This window comes from Paroedura picta, chromosome 2, assembly GCF_049243985.1.
Source record: "Paroedura picta isolate Pp20150507F chromosome 2, Ppicta_v3.0, whole genome shotgun sequence".
In the NCBI taxonomy this organism is placed as follows: domain Eukaryota; kingdom Metazoa; phylum Chordata; class Lepidosauria; order Squamata; family Gekkonidae; genus Paroedura; species Paroedura picta.
This window is the reverse complement of record NC_135370.1, coordinates 84,453,187-84,474,227: the sequence shown is the minus strand read 5'-3', so window position 1 is coordinate 84,474,227 and position 21,041 is coordinate 84,453,187. Positions and strand designations below refer to the sequence as shown.

Below are 21,041 nucleotides of genomic sequence, written 5' to 3'. Positions count from 1 at the left end.
GAGCTTTTCAGGTGTCTGAGGACTGTAGAACAGGAGAGTGAAGTTTGAATATGCTGAATGAAGAACAGAAAAATAAGGTGAATGAGAGGAATGAGAACCTTGGAAGGCAAGGAATAAGAAGTCTGGATACAGAAGGGATCTGAATTGTGAGAGATGATTAAGGCCAGAGCTCCTCAGCTTAAATGGATTGAACTCAAAACACAGAGACATAAATTCAAGCTAGGGGTGTGTGTGGGATTTTGAAAGCTCTATGCAAGAAAATAGGAAGGGAATACAAAGATATCACACAATATTGTGTGTTGAGTGGCCTCTTCCACTATCTTGCAATCCTTTGCTTTCAGCAAGAGGTTGTCTAAATAAACATATATGTGTGACCCTCTCAGGCATAGTTGTGCCACTAGAGCCATGACCTTAGTGAAAACCCGAGGAGTAGACAAGAGCCTGGAAGTGCCTTCACTAGTGACAGAAATGAAGGTATTTTCTGGATGCCTTGTGTATTATAATGTGGAGGCAAGCCTCCTGAAGGTCCAGGGATGTCAGCATGTCACCCCACTGAAGGGTTGGTAGATGCCATAGGGATTCCATCTGGAGTCCTCTTTTCCTCACTTATTAGTTGAGTCCCTTCAAGACCGCACACCATAAATCTGAGAACTGTTGGTCAGATGGCACCTCCTTGATGGCCCCGATATCAGCTAAGTGTTGTATACCTTGAGACAGTAGTAATCTTCTGTGCAGTGTCTTGGTATGGGAAGCTGAACAAAGTGATTTGGAAGTTTTGCTGTGAATTAACTGGGTTGCACTTACCTGTAACCATTGTTCATTGATGTCTTGTGTTCAAGCGCAGGCCAGCCATGGAAAGTCTTTTCTAGCTAAGCTCCGATAGGGGGTGCTACCGCCCCTACACAGTGCGCATGCATGTGGCTTCCCGTCAGAACACACACATGACTAGAAGCAGAGTGCGTTCCTTACCCTCAGTTCCAAACCGCTGCTGAGAGCCCAGGCAGAAGAACCAAGCCAAGGTCTCCCAAGACAGAAAGCTCACAGTGGGGATGGAAGGAGGGAATGTGTGTCTGCACACAAGACATCAGTAAACAATGGCTACAGGTGTTTCCAATATCTGTCATGTAGTGCAGCCTCACATTGGGACCTTCATGAGCTGAATATCTGAGGAGGCAAGGTGAGCCATTAAGAAAACAAGGACTGAAGAACAACTCTCCCAAACTCCAAATCTGTCTTAGAGGTCAATGGTGTAGTGCTTCATGAAAGTCTCCTCTTTTGCCCAGGTAACTGCCCTTTCTCTGCAGTTCCTTGGATCATTAATATAAGAACAAATGGCTTGCTATTTGCTTTCTGAAAACATGAAGTATAACAGGAGAGGGAACTATATACCTCCCATCCCATTTTCATTCCTTATCTGTTGAGTGGAGATTTTGATCAAAGAAAGTTTTCTTGCTCTTATCATTTCCAAGCCCATTCAAGTATCATACAAGGTAGCCATCCCAGCAGCTTCAGAAGTCCTTAACAGATCATATGCTTAACGCCTTTCATGTCATGCCCCAAATTCCATCCCCCATTATGGAGTAGGCTGAAAAGAAGCCCATAGCAAACTGCCTATTTATCTTCAGTTGATGGCAACTAGGCAGAATGAGGAGTATTTGACCTCCTGCCACCGAAGTACCATGCAACATCACATACATGATGCTCTTATGTTTCAGAATATTTGCCCCTATTTTGGTATGGGGGGGGGGGAGTCAGATTTTATACACATTTGGGGATTCCTGTGGCTACACAGAAAACTCCCATGTTTGTGGATGCTGCGCCTAAATCAGCCAACCAGTTTATGCTTGTCTTGCAAAGCAGGATGCTAAAACAGCATTTTGTCCTTAGTTTAAAAACCTGGTTAACAGGACAAGCACAAATTATTATTTGCCTGCTCAAATATAATTGCTCTGAACCAGGAAACAAGCATCTCACTATACAAGATGGGTGATGTATTCAAATTATTTCTCTTGCTTATGTAGCATCTATCTACAGTTTGCCATCATGTCTGAATCAAGCCAATGAATTTCCACTTAGTGCACACTTGAAGAAGAGTTGGTTTTTATACCCTGCTTTTCACTGCCCCGAGTCTCAAAGCGGCTTATAATTGCCTTCCCTTGCTCTACCCACAAGACCCTGTGAAGTAGGTGAAGCTGAGAAAGCTCTAAGTGGGAACAGCTTCTAACAGGGCTGTGACTAGCCCAAGGTCAACTGGCTTGCTGCATGTGGAGGAGCAGGGAATCAAACCTGGCTTGCCAGATTAGAAGCTGCCACTCTTAAGCACCGTACCCCGCTATTTGGTGTACATCATACTACATGGCAAAACAGCCACATGCCATTTAATCACATTACAGTGTACATGCAGCTTTCAAACGTCAAAGGGATATGCATGCTGAGAAGCTATTGCGTGTGATGTGTAACTATTATTTTCTGCATTGAAAGCCTTCAGGACATCTACACAAACTTTGTTGGCAAGAAGCACATTCCTCCACTAAGTTGCTCTAACTACTAATACAATTTGTGTTGTGGACAAAAAGAAATGCTGACTAGTTCTTGAGGAATGCAGCACTTTATTTGTATTTCATTTCCTTTTATTTTTATGTGTGCAAAGAAAGAAACTATCCAACACAATGCAGCTCTATCATTACAAAATATCTCATGGCAATGACTCCCAGGAGATGAATGTACTTTTTCCTATCAGGCTTTTAGATCAAGCTGATGGCAGTCATCCTAAGTTGTGTATGGAACAAAGACTTTTTACTTGCAGCACAACTACCACCTACATCATGATTTCAGTGCCTGAGATGGAGGGGGGGGGGAGTCCTTTCAATTTTAATACAGTTTTCAGACTTGCTCATCCCGTTCTAAAAGGGTTGGGCCATTTAATTATACACCCCCCAAAGCCTTGCATGTTCAGGAATTGTTGTTTGTGATTTTACCATGACAATTCATGCTCGTGCTCAAATAGAAAATCCTCCTGCCAGCAAAGACTTGCAGTAGGTCAAGAACAGTTGAGAAAAATTTGGGCAGACCACAACGAAATTGCAGTATGCTTAGACATAATGAAATGTTGCCAACAGTATTTCAACCATGATACGTAAAAGGCATAACTGGAAAGATTCTTGGTGTCTTACACGGACAGGAAATATCAAGCAGGCTAAACTTGGACTTCATAAGTTTCAATTAATTTAGTGGCAAAAAATGTCAAAGTAAATATGCATAACATCAAGTTCGCTTTGATAGTTTGAACCATCTGTATCTTGAAGTAACTGGTGTTACCAATATTAATGCACATAATGACACAAATTATTAACTATTACTTATCAGCAATGACTTCATTAAGAGTAAAGGTGCACTGTGTCTTTTTCTTCTTGCTACTTACTGTGTTGTAATTCCTTGACTACAGGATAAAAGAGCAAGCCAACCAGTAAAACCTGTTTCAGGCTTCAACAGAGAAAGTATGCCCCTTCTAATTAACCAGTCATTACCAGTCTGAAGAATTACAATATTAAAGATCATTCAAATGTATCACTTGTACAGAAATATTACTATACATGGTCCAATAGGTAAACTGTGCTCAGTATTAATGCTAACAAAATCCCAGTGCCCCAAACCTTATAATCTCCAGTGCCTGTACTTTATGGAACTTTCTATAAGGATGGTTCTGAAAAATGACATTTGCCTATCCAGCAATCTGTGATTAAACAAGAAAGAAGTCTAGTGACTAATAATTGTAAGAGCAAACCTGTTGGGTGACCTCAATATAGCCTCACCATATCTTCTCCTAACACTATCACTGGCACAGCAACAGGCATAAGGGGAAACTCAGTCACTGGGTAAGGTAACTGGGCGGTACTCCATGCTCACTGGGTCTGAGCAAGTCAGGGAAGTGTATCTACCCAAAGAATATCCCAAACTCCACATATATAATTATTCTGTAGCTGAGACTTGTAGGATATTAGTCTTTTATTTTTTTCAAATACTGATAGAAAAATATATGAAATCATTTTTTAAGAAACAAACATCCCAAGTATTGCATTGAGTACAATGCCACTAAAAACACAATTCTAAAAGTTCTTAAAGAACAAAAACAAAGTGGTAGAAAAGATCCATTATATATACACAAAAGAGATTTTAACCAATGGAATGAGAAAATATTAAAAACTGCAGTTCCTAGAACATCCACTTTCAAAGCCTTTCAAGTTTATATTGAAGCATAATTAGTGCTGAAGGCAATTAGGTGTCTTTTCTTAATTGTTTTAAAATAGAAAACACAGCGTTTTCTTGCATCGGATGCATCTTTGGACATTGTAAAAGCAAAAATTACAATTTTGTTTTGGGATAAATGTTCAAAGTTATCAAATTAACTCAAGTGACACAATAATTAACCACATTCTATAACTCATGTACAAAGGAATAATTTTCATCTATCCAAAGTATGTCACAGTATACTCTGCTAATAATATGTGTATATTTTAAAAATATGAAATTCAGTAATTCTGACTTTCACTGGAAATTAGTCAAATGAGAACACTGTGTTAGGAATTAAAGAATCCTTACTGAAAGACTATAGCAGCTGCAACCCAAGCACCTTTATGGCACGATCTTAACCAGGTCTTCAGAAATTAAGTCCTGGTTTATTCAATCAGTTTTACTCCCCTAAAATTGTCCTTAAGATCGCAGCCTTACAGGCCTAGAAGGGTATAATTCTGTTTTCGATTGCACTGTTGATGGATGTAAGCTGCACTTGATTCAATGAGCCTTATTTCTGAATGAATATCCATAGGATTGGGCAGCACCAGCCTTAAAGTTCCATGAAACCAACAAGATTTATGCTACTTAAATTATTCCTTTTATTAAACTACGCTATCAAACAATTCTTATTAGTAAATATATTTCGCGATGACATGCTCATTTCAAAGTCATTTATATACAAGGTTATGCCCTTTTGAAATCTGCACACTGAATCGAGGTAATGATGGCTTTTCCCCAAAGTACTAATGTGAATCGCTTCCAATAGCGGCAAACATTTAGATCATGGCCCCGGGTTACATTTATTCTAATTAACACTTTGTGGCCTGTCCACGGTTTCTTCCAAGGAAGCACACCTGTTTTTTTAAAAGGGACACCCATGTCTATAATAATGTGACAGACATATGCTAGGAAGTCATGGAGTATCATGGATTCCCACACTTGTCTACTACATGACTTAAAACAAACAACATAATGGTGCTCACTGGAAGACATGTAATGAACAAACAGCAAACCTGTTTGCCACAGAAATCATAAAACAGCATTGTGTACAAACACTGTGCTCCACCCACCAATTTAACAGCAGAATCCAGTGAGAATGCAAACATGTTTGACTACTAAATAAATTATTCTAACAGTGACATGATAGCTCAGAAGGCAATTCTGCAGTCTACTTTTACAAGGAAATAGTGTAAAGATGCACGCTGCTTCTTTATGAAGACAATAAATGCATGACAGACAGCAATATGTGATTTAGCTGACAAATGCAGCAATAGCTATGATCTGTAGAATTCCTTCAAGCCCATATGTAACAAGCAGTACAGCATTAATAATGACATCTGCTCTCAGGACATATGTTTGCCACACCAAAAAGTAGACAGACAGAATTATACTACCAACAGAAATAACAAGACTGATCCCCAGGGGAGCTTCTTCTTCTGTCAGGTTCCCTTTAGTACCTAGTTAAAATAAAAGTATTACAAGGGTGTCTGCCTGATGACAGAAACAAATGTGAAAACCTACCAGAATACAAATCCAAAATGGAAACAGGTAACAGTTAAATGGCAATCCAGTATTAGTGTAAAAATATCATATGCTATTTTTAACAAATACAAAACCATTTAAGGCCAGAAAGAATTAAATATATGTAGTACAGTGTACTGAATAAAGAACGGAGCGCATTCGAATCTACATGGCTCTAGCCTTTGGACTCTTTATAGGTAGCCTGGAGAACAATCTAGCCTAGTGAGATGTAACGGACAAATTTATCTGGATAGTTCTTTTCCTTAAAAAAAAAAGCCAAATACAGCCCTCTGTATATGGCTGTCCTATTCTTGACTTCTGCCTAATTCCCAAACACTGTAATAATAAAGCTGTTACTGATACAAAAAAATCAGGCATCCCAAATTACTATGGAATTTGCAAAGCCAAATATCTGGCTTGCTTTCAAAAGTTGTAGCTCTCAACTGAAATCAGGATGAAGCACAGGGACTAAGGGACAATGCATCATCTTGGAGGTGAGATCTATATGTGGAGCCAGATTTAAGTGCCAGGGCAAGAAACAAAGTTTTGCCTTTGGGTTCCATCATATAAGCTTTCAATACTGGGTTTTATGCAGTACCACAAGATCAGATTCTGTATCTAATGCTACATCCTGTAATACCACAGATCAAATTTGTATTTATAGAGGCGGCTGTACTGAGGACCAAACATAATTTACAGTATTTGCTGGCGTATAAGACTACTTTTCCCCCCTGAAAAACATGCCTCCAAGTGGGGGGGTCATCCTATACGCCGGGTGCACTTCAGTTGGGATAGTCATAGCTTCCCATAGTGGCCCATAGTACTGTAATGTAATGTAACAAACTCTATATTTTGAGTGGAAATGTTGGGGGGTTGTCTTATATGCCCAGTCGTCTTATACGCTGGCAAATACGGTAACCATTTTTCAACTACTCTGTTTGTGGAGTAAGAAAAAGACAATTTAAATTATGCTGCTTTAATTAATTCATTACTAAAAAACAGTTCACCATTGCTATGATGAAAGCACTGGACTAGCCCTATTTGATTTTCCATTGATTTTATGTTGTGATGACCATTTAAAGAGCCATTTGCCACAATTGAAGTCAAGAAATCATTTGTCTCTGTATCTTCCCTTCTTAGGCTTTGCGTACTTTCAATGCTGCAATATTCTTCCAGATTCCACTAGAATATTACGATCTCTTTGTCAAAAGTCATGATTTATTTGTACAGTTTAAGACATATAAGTCAATCAGCCCTTTTAATGTTTAACACTTGGCATTTTAATGCCTTATAAAATAATCAGTTAGCTGTCTTGAATCAGCAGATTTAACATGCATCTTTACAAAGAGATTAATATTTAACAACAATCTTAATGTGCGCAGTGCTATTTGACTTACCAAAGTATAGTCGGACTGATTCTAAAATGGCCATAATGAACAGCAATAGAAGATCAAGAGCCAAGAAATTATTTGGATAAGTGAAAACTTGGCCTGTCAAAGAATAAAGCATGAATTGCAGAAAAGAAAAACCAAAATAAAGTGGAAGACAAAAGTTAATTAGGTCTACAATATTCAGCAGATGTACCCAGCAGTTCTGTATCTGAAATAACTTACTTTTATAAATAATCATCAATAGAGTTGCCAAGAAATAAAATAGATAATATAATCCATTTAAATAGAAAAGAATCTGTAAGGAGACAGATGACAACTGGGAATTTCTGTTAAGGAAATCATTTTATCATGCTGCATCTTAACATTAAAATAATATTCAATATATAGATTTATTTATATATTTACTCCCATCACTCCCAGAAGCCAGTCTGGCTCATAGTGGTTTACAGTAAAAGAATAAAATACAATGTAACATAATAAAATACAATATAACCCCTCAACAATAACTAAGATGGCGGTAAAATAGTCTAAAACCCCCTCCCCAATCCATCCACAATAGCCACAATTAACCTCGGGAGAGAGACTATGCCCAATTATCAAGGCAGTGTCACCTGCAGGGCCCATATAGGGATGGACCAGATATTCCTGGTCTGGCCTCAACCAAATGCCCGGGGAAAGAGCCAAAAATTAAACATGGGCCCTTTTTACCTAAAAAGTATGTGCTCTGACTTCCTATGAAGCTGCCAACAGCTATTCAGCTACCTAACCAGCACATCAGTTCTTCCTTATCTGTACAAAGCATGTGTTCTATAACTAAACTATGGGCCATCCTACTTCAGAATTCTTTAACACTATTTGCCTGGATCCTGTCAATTCAAAAGCTGTGTCATTTGCAGTTTGACAGCACATGATCAAAACCTATTCAACTTTCAAAGACCACTGAAGAGAAAGGTAGCTTTGTGATGTGGTACACACATTAGCACAAACATTTGCTGTGTGGTTTGCATTCTTGACATAAAGCACTCTTCTTCATACAAAATACTGGAAATCTCTGGAGGGTAGGTAAAAATAAGCCCAAACTATATTTTGAAATGCATTTATATATTCCGTTTTCTGTCAAAAAATTCAAATTGATTTACAATTTAAATATGAAAGTACGAAACAGTAACTTGGAGCGCAATTAAATTTTGGCAAGAATGGCTTGCCTCCTCCCCCCCAGAGGCTCAAAATACACCCCTAAATGCTGTTTCTGCAGGAAAAAGCACAAAGGTCTACAGCAGGAGATGAATATAACCCCTCAGTTGATGAAAGTTATCTATTTTGGTCAAATCTCTAGCCATGGCATTTCTCATTCCTTCACTTTGAGGCACACCTGTCTTTCAACAGCATGAGTTTCTTGGCTTGGGCATCTCCTCTCTCCATCAACCACAATTCTACTCTGTATCTTGAATTCTCAAAATATTTGTAAGGCTTAACTAAGATCTGAATAACTGGTAAAATTTAGCATAGTGACGGGCTCTTTTAATTTCTCCCAGATTCCACAATTGGGAAGGCATCTGTCCATTAATCTTTTAAAATGACATTTATATTCCCTTACAATGTTTCTTTGACCCAGATAGATTCAAGTAGGTACCCATGTTGGTCTGAGGTAGCAGAACAAATTTTAAGTCCAAAGGGATGTTTAAGACCAACAAAGTTTTATTCAAGTTGTAAGCAAAGCACACTTCATCAGTCAATGAAAAGGAAATAACACGACCATGTCATGGATTAGTACACAACATAATGAAGATTTTTAGTAGATACACAGGCCTTACACGTATAACAAGTGAAGAGTGAGACAAATTAGGAGTGAGACAGGTCAGGACTTTTTCAAGACCGTCTTAGAAAGGTGTTCAGCAGAGATTTTAACTTTGGGCAACCTAGATCAAAACTTAAAACATTATCTGCTAGTAGCTAGACTATACAGTCCTCCATTTGGACCATCTAGAACCACATCATGGCTTCCAGAAATTAATTGGATTATAACTTCAGTCTGGCTATGTTTAACTCTTCATAAAACACCCTTGAATTTTGGGGGTTCAGATACTGGCACAGTGAATTTTTCTAAGCATGGTCAGTTAAAGGATCAAAACAAAAACATCTTGATGTCTTATGCAATACTGTTTATTTTTTTAAAAAATATCCTGTCTCCCCCCCCCCCCCCCCGGAGTAGTGGTCATTCATCTCCATCAAAGCATGGAGAATTCTGCCCCCAAACCTGAGAATTAAATTTCAGTCTTCCATTCTGAATTATATTGATTACTACTAGACATTATGTTACATTACAATCACTGTTCAGTTCTATTGTCCCAAATGGTCCATTCATATGTGAATATTCCCAGTGCTCCCTGTGGACTGCATGTTGCATCATAGATCAACGGTGGTGGGAAAATGGTCTTCAGTTCATTATTATTCATCTGAAGAACTGCCTGATATACTTTCTGAAAACACTGATATAAAGAAGTGAAATGGTTTGTCTATGAGTATTAAAGAAAGGATACAACAACTGACGTTCTTCCTGTCCACAAAAAAACAAAGAAACAATTAGCTGAAAAACTTAATTTGGGTCAACAAAGATTTAAAAGTTGTCAGTGGCTGAATATATCAGTTTCCACTCTAGAGGCTTTGTGCTGGGCTGCAGGCTGGAGCTTGAGCCAGGGCATTTGGGAGAATGCACCTCATCCACCCTGGATTTGTGCTTCTGCATGGGAGCTGGGGCAGCAAAGTTCCCACTGTGGAAACAGTCTTATTGGCCTAAAATAACTTTCTACTTGACTTTTGGAGAGGCAGCATGTCCCTAAACCAATCGTTTTAGGCTATGATTGTATCTGTACCGGCTTGTTGGAAGGGTGGTATATGAATCAAATGAATGAATAAAACTGATTTAGAGCATGCATAGCCTGCTTCAAAAATATGGAATATCTCATATATTTCAAGATGTTTCTTTGCATGGAAAAAAATCCTCAAATCTGCCATTTGTCATTAAGTGGAATACATATTTGTTATATCAGACTCAGTTGGAAATATAATTTAGGTCTGCCTCTATCAATAATTAGATACAAAGATTTTACCATAACCAGCAACACTCTTTTTACTACCTCCCCCCGCCTTTATATTCTCTACTAGATTTTAAGCCCATTTTATATTAGAATAAAATGGGCGCTAGCTACTGTCCCTGGGGACAGCGCTTGGTGGCTGGCAAGGGTGGGAGAATATGGCAAAGGCTCCAAAGCCATTCTCCCCTCCCAGCCCCCCAACTGCAAAGGCTTCTGCGCGCCCGGGAAGGGCGCAGGGCGGCTCGGCCGCCCTGCGCCCGCCCCGGGCGCGCAGAAGCCATTCTCCCCTCCCAGCCCCCCAACTGCAAAGGCTTCTGCGCGCCCGGGAAGGGCGCAGGGCGGCTCGGCCGCCCTGCGTCCTCCCCGGGCGCGCAGAAGCCATTCTCCCCTCCCAGCCCCCCAACTGCAAAGGCTTCTGCGCGCCCGGGAACGGCGCAGGGCGGCTCAGCAAGCCGCCCTGCGCCGTCCCCGGGCCCGCAGAATCCTTTGTACTCCCCCAGTTGTGGGAAGGCACAGGGAGCCGCAGGCCTACCTTCCCTTTCGGCGGCCAGCAGAGTAATGGCCGCCGTGCAGGGAAGGGTAGCCCTCGTCGGGGATGTTGCGGGTTGGGAGGCGCTTCGCGCCTCCCTATTGGCTGTAGTCCAGGCAAACAGCCAATCAGCAGCCGCGTTGTGCGCGGCTGCTAATTGACAGTTTGGGGCTGGACTGACAAGCGGAGGGCCCAATCGGGAGGCGCTTCGCGCCTCCCGATTGGGCCCTCCGCTTGTCAGTCCAGGGGAAGGGGCCTATTGGCACCCTTCCTCATCCCGGACAGGGCCCGCCCTCGGGGCCCTTACTGTTTTATTTCTTCCGCTCCGCTAGGAGTGGTTAAAGATGATGAAAACTTGCTCATTTGTGACATCCTCCAATCATTTCTTTGGGATTTGTTCTAATAGACCAATCTGGTTATATGTAATTTTTGCATAATTATGTAGATCTCTTCAAGTGCAAGCTTGTGTCAAAATGCATTTCTGTATCAACCCCTAGAGAACTGTGGTACACTTTCCTAGTTTGCTAATTATTTCAGCATAGTTCTGACTTGGTCTTCAGTGTAATCCCAAAAGGTATATTCTTCATAACAGCACCAGTAGATCAGGTCAAAGGTCCACGTAACAGTCTTCAGTGCAGTAATAATTACCGCTGTGGAAAGCTAGCAAACAATTGTCTGATAATAAACAAGTTTATGTACATTTTCAGTGGACTGTGTGTGAACAAACCGAATTTTAATCTAGACAAAGCAGAAGTGCTATAGATTAAGAACACAGGTCATCAGTGTTCCCCAACCCCCGGGCTGCGGCAGTGGACCTCCCCCCCCCCCCCCCGGTTCCCAGCCTGAAAAAGGTTGGGGACTACTGATCTAGGACAGGCATACAGTCTGTTCTGGATGGGGCTGTGCTTTCCCTGAAAGAGTGGGTTTGTGATTTGGAGAGCTCTTGGCCTCTTTTCCATCCCTGGATAGTAAGATCACAGAGTACTTTTTACTAGCTCAGGATGATGCACCAGCTGTGATCGCTCCTGGAGAAGGGAGACCTGGTCCCAGCCACACATGCTTTAGTAAATTTTATAACACTAGTTTGCAGTTTGTGTCCGGGTCCAATTCAAAGAGCTGGCATTACTTTTAAAATTCCAAAGAGTTTAGGTGCAAAGTCCTACTGGGCAACAATGTGTGTGTGCATATGAACAAGACCTTGGCACATAGTAAGCTAATGGTAGGCTAAATATGAGCAGTCGGTGTGATACAGAAACAGAACGAAATGATAAAGTTTGGGGATGTATCAACAGAGGTAGAACGTCCAAATGACAGAATGTCACAGTCCCACTGTACACCGCATTGGTCAGACTGCATCTAACCACCTGTATACAGTTCTGGAAACCTCACTTCAAAAAGGATGTGGACTGATTGGATCAGATGCAGAAGAGGGTGACAAAGTACAGAAGAGTCAAGCCCTATGAAGAAAGGCTGAGGGATCTGTGAATGTTCAGTCTGGAGAAGAGGTTGAAGGGTGACATAGTTGTCCACTTTAAATATTTGAAAAGCTGTTAGAGCAGGGCAGGAAGCTGATCTTGTTCCATATTTTAATGGAAAGATAGAATGTACATGTTCTAAGTAAATACAAGTTTATAAATTAAAATAAATATTGTGTAAATATTTTACATTTTTATCCACCTTTCTTCCTTAGAGCTTAGGGGGGCATGCACATTACCTCATTCTATCCTCACACAGAGGTGAGAGGAAGATTAGGCCAAAAAAAAAAAACAGTGATTGGGCGTAAGTCACACAGTGATTTAACAGAAGAGTAGGAATTTGAACTCAGTTCTCCCCGGTCTAAGGGTGATATTCTAAGCAGAGTTACACCCTTCTAAGTCCACTGAAACTGCAAATCCTCTCTTACACCATTTTTGGTTCTCTGTATGCTCTTAAATTTTATTTAAAAGCGCAACTTTTTACCATTAGGTTTCCCAAGAAACACTATACATCAACCTCATCACCACCTATAAAACTTAATACTTCAGAACTACTTCAAAGGCTGCAGTCTTCAACACATTCTACTAATACATTTATTGCAACCACCGAGCCTTTGGTCTTATCCTCAAGGAGGCGGTGAACGTGTGCCGGGCATCCTACCGCGGGTGGGAACTCCCATTAGCGAAAAGCCCCGGGCTAGAAGGCCCTCCTCTCCCACCTGCGCGTGGTCAATTTGACGGGCGGCTATCTCGGAGGAGCATCAAGCCGCGCGAGCCCCCCTGCCGCCAGCCGCGGCCAGCAACCCCGCTTCCTTGCGATCCTTACTCGGGAGTAAGCCTCGGTGAACACAGTGGCGCTTACTTCCGAGTAAAAAGGCACCAAAACGGGCCGCGGCATTTTGCTTTACTGTTGCCATAGTAACCTATTCCCACCCCACCCAACTCCGGGCTCGGCTATCATCCTGCGCGCTGGTTTGGAGCAACCGAGACAGGCCCCCGCTCCGAACTCCTCGTGGGCGCAACCGAAGCCGGCCCTCGGCATTTGCAGCGGCGTCTCTCACCTCGCCTGGCCGCCGCCATACTTCCCTCTCGCCCTCAGTCCCCGCCTAGCCCCCCCCCCCCCGCGCGCCATCCCGACAGCCCTTGCGCAGCGCCACTGGGCTTTGGCCTCGCTGCTCGTTGGTTTCCGCGCGCCCGAGAGGGCCTTCGTCGCTTTCTCCCGCTCGGAGGCTTTCGGGCCGAATCGGACAGCTCCGATCATCTCGGATTGTCAGGGGCGTGATTCAGAAACCCTTCGTTCCTGATCGGCCTTTCCACTCGCCCCCTGAGTGAGGTCTACTCGGAAGGGCTCGGACCTCTTCGGCTGCTTCATCGGGCGGCTTCGGAACTTTCCGGCCTGGTTCCCGACCGCCTCGATTCGGAGCTCGCTGTCTTCGGAAGAGGTCGGCTAAAATCGGGGGTTGCTCGTGCGAACCGGGTTCGGGGAGTCTCGGCTAGATTCGCCCTCGGCTGCGCTCGGGAGAGGCCTCGGACAGGCTCGGAGGCGGCCCTGGGCAGTTCGTTTCCTCACTCGGGATCCCGCAAAGTCGAGCTCGGGTGAGATCGGAGACTTTCGCTCCTCGGACGCCCTTGGCGACGCTTGGCCCCCCTCCCTCCCTCCCTCCCTCCCTCGGATGGAGGACTCGGACTCGGCCGCGAAGCAGCTGGGCTTGGCCGAGGCGGCGGCGGTAGCTGCCGCTGCTGCAGTGGCTGCAGCAGCGGCAGCTGCGGCGGCCGCAGAAGGCTCGGAGCAGCAGCACCAACAGCGTGTCGAGGCGGCCGGCTCGGAGGCGGAGCCACAAGAGGAAGAGGAGGTGACGGCGGTGACCGTGATGGCGGCAGAAGCCGAACACATCGAGATGGGCGCCGAGTCCCTGCCGAGCGCCGACGAGGCCGCCGCTGCCGCCTTCGCAGGTCAGCGCCCGTGCGCATGCGCCGGAACGTGGGGCGGGCCTCCTCCACGGAGGAGGCTCGTGGATCCGGCGTGAATGGGCCGGCGGCGCCCCTTGACAGCCGCAGCTCCCCGACGTGCCTTCAGCCCCCCTGGGCTGGACGTGCAGGTGCGAGTCAGTCCTGAGGCTGATGCGGGACAGGAGTGGCCGCTTGCCGCCCAGCCCCTTGGCCAGTCTGCCCCCAAATCAAGCCCCGAGCCCCGTTTCCCACCACGACGATGTCATCCTGCCAGCGGGAAGTTGTACTTAATTGATCTCTGACTGCGGCCCTTCGGTCAAAAGAAGAGGTGTGCTCTCAGGATAAATTTTGGCGACCCCCCTCCCCCCCCGAAGGGCTGCTTGCACATTTGGTTGCCTTCGCATGCTGCATATATTATATATGAAACATCTAAAACACAAGTAAAAACAGCCAGATAGCACACTAAACCTCATTCTGTTAATTTTTAATCTTGAACTAGAAAGCTGAAGCAGAAAGGCCTCCGTTGCACTTGACCACTTTGCAAACTAATGACTAGTGGGCTCAGATGGCCTCTGCTCATATCCATAGGGTTGCCAGCCCTGGGTTTGGGAACAATGCTATAGAGTCCCCCATGCAAAGGAACTGCTTTCTCTAAGTGAATGAATTTCTGTAATGTGGAGATTAACTATAATATAAAGAGATCTCCAGGCCCCACCTGGAGGCTGGCAACCCTAGCACATGGCCAGTGTTTATAAATTGTTATATACATGCTTGCTTTTGTCTACTGTAATTGATAACCACGGAAGAGCACAGATGCTTTTATTGGTTTCACCAAAAGAGAGAAGTAGCAGGGCAGATATGCAATTGTTTTGTTTTACTTCTTGGGGTTTATCAGATCCTTATTAGCACATGGCAAAACATTAGTTCTTAAATTTATTCTGGTCATATCTTACAGAAGTGACCACAGTAACAGTAGCCAACGTGGGTACCTCTGCAGACAACGTATTCACCACTTCAGTGGCAAATGCAGCATCTATTTCAGGACATGTGCTGGTAAGGGCTGGGTTGAGCCAATATTCATTTTTAGATATTCAGTACTGCGTTTGTGATAAGTAACACCAAATTTAAACAAATCTTTTACCAGTTCATTGATTCAACTACATGCTATAGTGGGATCTTGTGTAGGGCTGGCAGGATAAATGTGTTCTTCTGTACTGCCACTTGTAATCCCACTACAAGCAATCTCCCAATTATACAGAGGCAAATCCAGGCGTTGTATACTGGATGCTCAATAGGAAATTGCAGCCAACCATTGCTCCTTGATGATTATGTACCTATGAAGAGAAGAGTTGGGTCTTTTGTATCGTGCTTTTTACTATCCGAAGGAATCTCAAAGCAGTTTATAATCACCTACCCTTCCTTTTCTGCCTGTGAGGTGGGCGAGGATGAGAGAGCTCTGAGAGAACTCTGGACTGGCCCAAGGTCACCCTGCTGGCTGCATGTGGAGGAAGGGTGGGGAATCAAACCTGGTTCTTCAGATTAGAGGTTGCCTCTCTTAACCAATACACCAAGGTGGCTCTCTTAAATGTGTAAGTCATCTCTAAGTACTTATTTCCGTACATGTCAGCTCTTGGGCTATAATACAGCATGGTGACCAAAAAGCTCCTTATTTTTGTGGTGGGGTGTATTTGTAAGCGTACTCTTATTCAGCATGGTGTGGTGGTTAAGAGCAGTAGATTATGATCTGGAGAATTGGGATTGATTCCTCACTTCTTCGCATGAAGCTTGCTGGGTGACCGTGAGCCAGTCACAGTTCTCCACCTAATCACAGGGTGTCTGTTGCAGGGAGAAGGGAATGTGATTGTGAACCACTTTGAGACTCCTTAAGGTAGAGGAAAGCAGGGTATAAAAACCAACCCTTCTTTCTCACTATTCATGTCCAGGCTACATAAAGACTTTATGCATGGCAGCAGTGGCATTTCTTTTCCTATTGAGTATCATGACTGCATCCTGGGCTAAGCCACCGGTCTCAGTGTTCCTTGAGCCTTAAACCACCTGTTTATTTGCCAGTACAGCAATCCATAGGATTGGGGAGTGCACTTTCTGGGTTGTGGAAAGTCTAAGGGATAGATCTTCATTGTGACTTGAAATGTATTGCTAGCTCATTGTCCAAGAGCTGACTAATGTAATCCAAAAATTTATTTACATGTTGGTTCCAGTCTGAAGATCTTTGTGCACACCAGAAGACTGTGAACCATACACCTAACCAGCTGAAAATAGAGGAATGAGATAGATATAAATTTTGTTTCTCATTAATCTTTGAAGAATCCACAAAGAAGATGTAATGAAACACAAAAATGGAACAGGCATGTCTGAAATTCTGTTTCCTTTGCAGTCTGGAAGAACAGCTCTTCAAATTGGAGACAGTTTGAATGCTGAGAAAGCCACTCTGATTGTGGTTCACACAGATGGCAGCATTGTGGAGACTGCAGGGCTCAAAGGGTCATCTGCTTCTCTCACAACAGGTACAAGATGGTCTATTGTGTGTTTTTTTAATTGTCATGTCTAAATGGTCATTTCCTGCATTTACATAGGTAGGGAATGGATTTTTGTGTAAGGAAAGTAAAATGTACACCTGAATAGGGACTGATCTGTTGACATGGTTAATCTACTTTCTAACCATCCACTTAATAATAAAATAATAATAATAATAAAAAAATATCTAGATTTAAGGCAATCAGTCATGAGCATAAATATATTACAAAAAGAGCATAAATCAATGGGGCTAATGTGTAATATGTTAAATATAAGGCTCTTAGTCCTAGTACATGGAAACATGTTAGTGTAAAATTTTATCCTGTGTTTCAGGAAGCTACAGTTCTCATAATTTGTTGTTGCTCTTTGCAAGACAAAATAAAAACGTGTCCTTTCTTTCTTCAGCTCAATAAAGGAAGCCATGGCCTTCAGTCTGCAAAACTCGAGCAAGGCTGTTAGTAATAGGACATTTTGGAGGTCATTATTTCATAGGGTTGCCATAAGTCACAGATACTTGACAGCATGTAACATGCAATGACTTTCTTGTTCTACTTCAATTATTATTCTTAACAGTAAGAAAAATTAGCATAATTGCTAACCTATTTTTTCTGTGTTTTATTTTTTAAAAGACTGGTAGGACTTTGAATGGGTACAGCTTTAAATCAACTGTATCTTTTATTTGTAGCCGGGCACTGTTCAGTGTTCATTGTTCTCCACATGGTGGCACAGTAGCTGTTCAAATATTTTTTCCCCTTTGCTTTGTCACTGTATTCTTGTCTCTGTTAAACACATGCAAACAGCTGTCTTTTCTGGTGGCCAATATACCAAGGTCAGTTGCTGTGTTACATGAGCAAAATGGTTGCCACTTTTGCATGGTTGTATTCTTTATTAAAGAGCCTCTTGTGGCGCAGAGTGGTAAGGCAGCCGCCTGAAAGCTTTGCCCATGAGGCTGGGAGTTCAATCCCAGCAGCCGGCTCAAGGTTGACTCAGCCTTCCATCCTTCCGAGGTCGGTAAAATGAGTACCCAGCTTGCTGGGGGGTAAACGGTCATGACTGGGGAAGGCACTGGCAAACCACCCCGTATTGAGTCTGCCATGAAAACGCTGGAGGGCGTCACCCCAAGGGTCAGACATGACTCGGTGCTTGCACAGGGGATACCTTTACCTTTACCTTTATTCTTTATTAACAATATAAGCTGCACGGATGTGAGCCGAACAATACAATACATTTAAAACCAAGAGCACATTGGAAACATTTACAAATAATAAATAAAAAACATCGCTAATAAATAAATAATAAAATAACATTAAAAGATATACGTGTTGTTACACTTATACATAACAGTCTTACGGATGTCAACTCAGGGTTATCCTCATCCAACAGAAAAGAAACTCTCAGGTTGAATGGCAAGATTGCATGGTTGTATCCCATACTGTTCTGATAATGGCTTCAAAAATGCAGAAAGGACAGGAAAGGCTGCTGTCTGATCACTCCTGCTAACTTCTGGGGAGGGGTGGGGCTGGCATGTCATGTGCCCTTCTTACATGTTTTTTCCCAGTTCTAACTCCCTCAAGCAACAGATCTGGTTTTTTTTACTGAAGGTTTTCTGCTCACCTTCTTTTAACTGTAAAAGATAATACCTTGTTGTTTCCTCACGCTTAAGTGTCAACCTGTGAGCCAGCGATGTGTCTTCAGTATTCTTTTTTCTGTAGCAAAGGCAAAAGTACAGACTTAGTTTATTGTGTGTTTTCTTTCCATTAAGGGTCTCAGTCTCCTCCTACTCCCTTAACATCTGGCCAAGAAAAAGGTGGAACAAAATATAATTGGGACCCTTCAGTGTATGACAATGAACTCCCTGTGCGATGCCGAAATATCAGTGGTATCCTGTACAAAAACCGGCTTGGCTCAGGTAAGAGGTCTCTTCTTAAGAGAACAAATATGTTAGCTGGAGAGCACAGGTGTCAAGAGCTTCTTCCAATATTGCCTCCCAGTACTGGTATTTGGAGGTTTGCTGCCTCTGCATGTGGTGGTTTCTGTAACTCACCAGGGCTAGTGCCTATTGATAGAACTCTCCTCCATGAATCTGTCTACCCCTCTTTTATAACCATCACATCAAGTCCAGTGGCAATGAAGTGTACGATTTGTTGATTAAAGAAGGATTTCCTTTTGTCTGCCATGAATCTGTTGCCCATCAGCTCCACTAGATGCCTTCAAGTTCAAATATTATGAGAGAGAGAGCTCTCTGTTCACTTTCTGCATTCTGTGCATAATTTTATAAGCCTATTCCATGTCCCTCCTTGGTCTTCTTTTTTTCTAAGTTGAAAAGTTTCAGACTATTCATGGTTCTGTTATAACGCCTCAATTATCTTGGTTGCTCTGTCCTTTTTGATCTGAAGGGAACAACATTTCTTAAAGCTTTTGGATCAGCTCCCAGCTACAGTCAAGAATGTGCAGAACCAGAATTAATGAATTATAGTTCTATACTGCCCTCCTATGAGGCTTCATTCTGAAGTTTTATGACAAATTGTTTTTGCCTGCATCATGAGCACCGAGGACCACATGACGGGTGAGAGCCTTTCTTGGCTCCTGCCTCTTTAAATATTTTGTTCTGACTTCTTGAAGCTTATTAAATGTACCGTGCTAAATTGGAGCTCTTGTTTTTGTAACAGACATAGTTGGCCAAACTTTGATTCATTTTGTGCCCAGGCTGGTGACCTTAGGATCTGATCCTATTGACTGCATATTGTTTATCTCAGTATCAGATGAGCCTAGATTCTTTAGATGCAACTCTGTCACCAGGTTTTGGGGTGTGTTGCAGTTTATCAGCATTGTGAGAGGAGAGGGAAATTGAAGCATCAACTGTAGTCATCTCTGCATAAATCAGTTCTGAATCAGTAGCTAGTCTTTTCTTTTTTTTGTCCCATTTGAGGTGGTCGAGGACGTTGCATTAAGCAAGGGGAGAGCTGGTACAGCCCCACAGAGTTTGAAGCCATGGCAGGAAGAGCCAGCAGCAAGGACTGGAAAAGAAGCATCCGTTACGCAGGGAGGCCATTACAGTGCCTTATTCATGTAAGACAGAGCTTTTTCTTTTCTAGTCTGCAGAGGCTGGAAAGGTAGTGCTTTTCATCACTGGGATATAAAGAAACTGGACAAAATGTTAGCTCCATTCCTAGTTATGAGTGTTATAGACTGATTCTATGCATAAAAGGTCAACATTTTGTGGTAAGTGTTGACTTAGAGAGAGAATGGGACAGAATAGAACAATGCCTTAATTCTATAGATCACAGGAGGGCCAGGAAAGGCTGCCTAGCAGATTAGCCTAAAAAGTTTTCAGGTTAGAAAAATGTTCTAACTCCAGTCCTGACCCCTAGAAAACAAAATGGGTATGGGAACAGGAAAAGCAGTCTTACACATTTTTCCCATTTTTGTTCGCATACCTGTTTGGATTGTATACTTCCTTTCCTTCAGTGAGTTTAGGTTGGCTGTTACCTTCACAATAACTCTGTCAGTCTAGATTAGAGATGGTGACTGTGGGCTCATTGGCAACACAGTCCTACCCAAGCAGAGTTACACCCTTCTAATTCCATTGTGGTTAATTGGTTTAGAAGGGCATATAACTCTTAGGTTTGCTCTTCTGATGGAATTCACCGCAGCACATGGATTGTGATCCAGATCACTCAATCCTTACTGCTACACTAGCCATCTTATATATGGCAAGCAAATAATAGCAGGACATCTGGAAACTAAAGGAAATCTCCCTGTTGGGTCACCAAGCTAGTTAACTTTATTAGCAATTGCTTTCTCTCAGGCTTTATGGTGGAGTGCAGGAATTACTACTGCCTTGGTACAGGGGGCTGGGCCAAACCCTGCTGCTAGGAACTCTAAACTTGAGAATATTCACCATATCAGAGTATAGTGTAAGACTGGTCTCGGGATATATTTCTGAGCAGATTTGTTTGTTCCTAATTCAGTTCTTTTCCACAATTTTCAGGATGGGATATTAAATCCACATGCTGCCTCATGTACTTGTGCTGCTTGTTGTGATGACATGAGCTTGGTGAGTTCTCAGCTGCTGATTCAAAATCTGTGAAGACTGTCTGATAGTGTACGGGGCTGCCGGGTTCTAGTTTTGATCATCCTGAGAAAGGAAGGATCCTATGATGGTAGCCTGTAGAGTACATTTCTCATTGGTTGCTAGGGGGAGGGGAAGAGGTGGAGAGGATTGCAGGACCACGTAGGCATTACTTTGGTT

At 42.8% G+C, this 21,041-nt stretch overlaps 3 protein-coding genes across 8 annotated transcripts in view; 1 reads left to right on the top strand and 2 right to left on the bottom strand.

The window, feature by feature from the left end:
- Positions 1–9,756, bottom strand: part of EPS8L2 (EPS8 signaling adaptor L2) — a 151,545-nt gene extending 141,789 nt beyond the window's left edge. Inside the window, exons 1-2 of the mRNA XM_077321379.1 lie at positions 9,746–9,756; positions 7,428–7,521 (exon numbers count right to left, since the gene is read on the bottom strand). Of these exons, the coding sequence (XP_077177494.1) occupies positions 7,428–7,443 (16 nt within the window). The 5' untranslated portion in view covers positions 7,444–7,521; positions 9,746–9,756. The remainder of the gene's footprint in view (positions 1–7,427; positions 7,522–9,745) is intronic.
- TMEM80 (transmembrane protein 80) lies at positions 3,988–13,467 on the bottom strand. Its single transcript, XM_077321387.1, has 5 exons — positions 13,366–13,467; positions 9,746–9,762; positions 7,428–7,521; positions 7,212–7,304; positions 3,988–5,750 (listed from the first exon to the last, which is right to left on the bottom strand). The coding sequence occupies exons 1-5, from the start codon at positions 13,382–13,384 to the stop codon at positions 5,545–5,547; spliced, it is 429 nt and encodes a 142-aa protein (XP_077177502.1). The 5' UTR covers positions 13,385–13,467; the 3' UTR covers positions 3,988–5,544.
- A 152-nt stretch (positions 13,468–13,619) lies between these two features.
- Positions 13,620–21,041, top strand: part of DEAF1 (DEAF1 transcription factor) — a 36,250-nt gene continuing 28,828 nt past the window's right edge. For 4 of the 6 annotated variants that reach the window (XM_077321382.1, XM_077321383.1, XM_077321381.1 and 1 more), the window contains exons 1-6: positions 13,947–14,257; positions 15,210–15,307; positions 16,650–16,779; positions 18,552–18,698; positions 19,719–19,858; positions 20,781–20,846. In XM_077321382.1, the coding sequence (XP_077177497.1) occupies positions 13,978–14,257; positions 15,210–15,307; positions 16,650–16,779; positions 18,552–18,698; positions 19,719–19,858; positions 20,781–20,846 (861 nt within the window). In that variant the 5' untranslated portion in view covers positions 13,947–13,977. Of the gene's footprint in view, positions 13,747–13,946; positions 14,258–14,382; positions 14,404–15,209; positions 15,308–16,649; positions 16,780–18,551; positions 18,699–19,718; positions 19,859–20,780; positions 20,847–21,041 lie in introns of those variants that run through there. The other 2 variants (XM_077321385.1, XM_077321386.1) reach the window with 2 other exon arrangements.

Excerpts from the sequence above, each read along its gene's own strand:
- TMEM80 (XM_077321387.1), bottom strand. Across the intron at positions 7,305-7,427 it reads ATTGATGATTATTTATAAAA|GCCAAGTTTTCACTTATCCA; the intron begins GTAAGTTATTTC and ends ATTCTTTGACAG. Across the intron at positions 5,751-7,211 it reads ATCAGTCCGACTATACTTTG|GTACTAAAGGGAACCTGACA; the intron begins GTAAGTCAAATA and ends TATTTTAACTAG.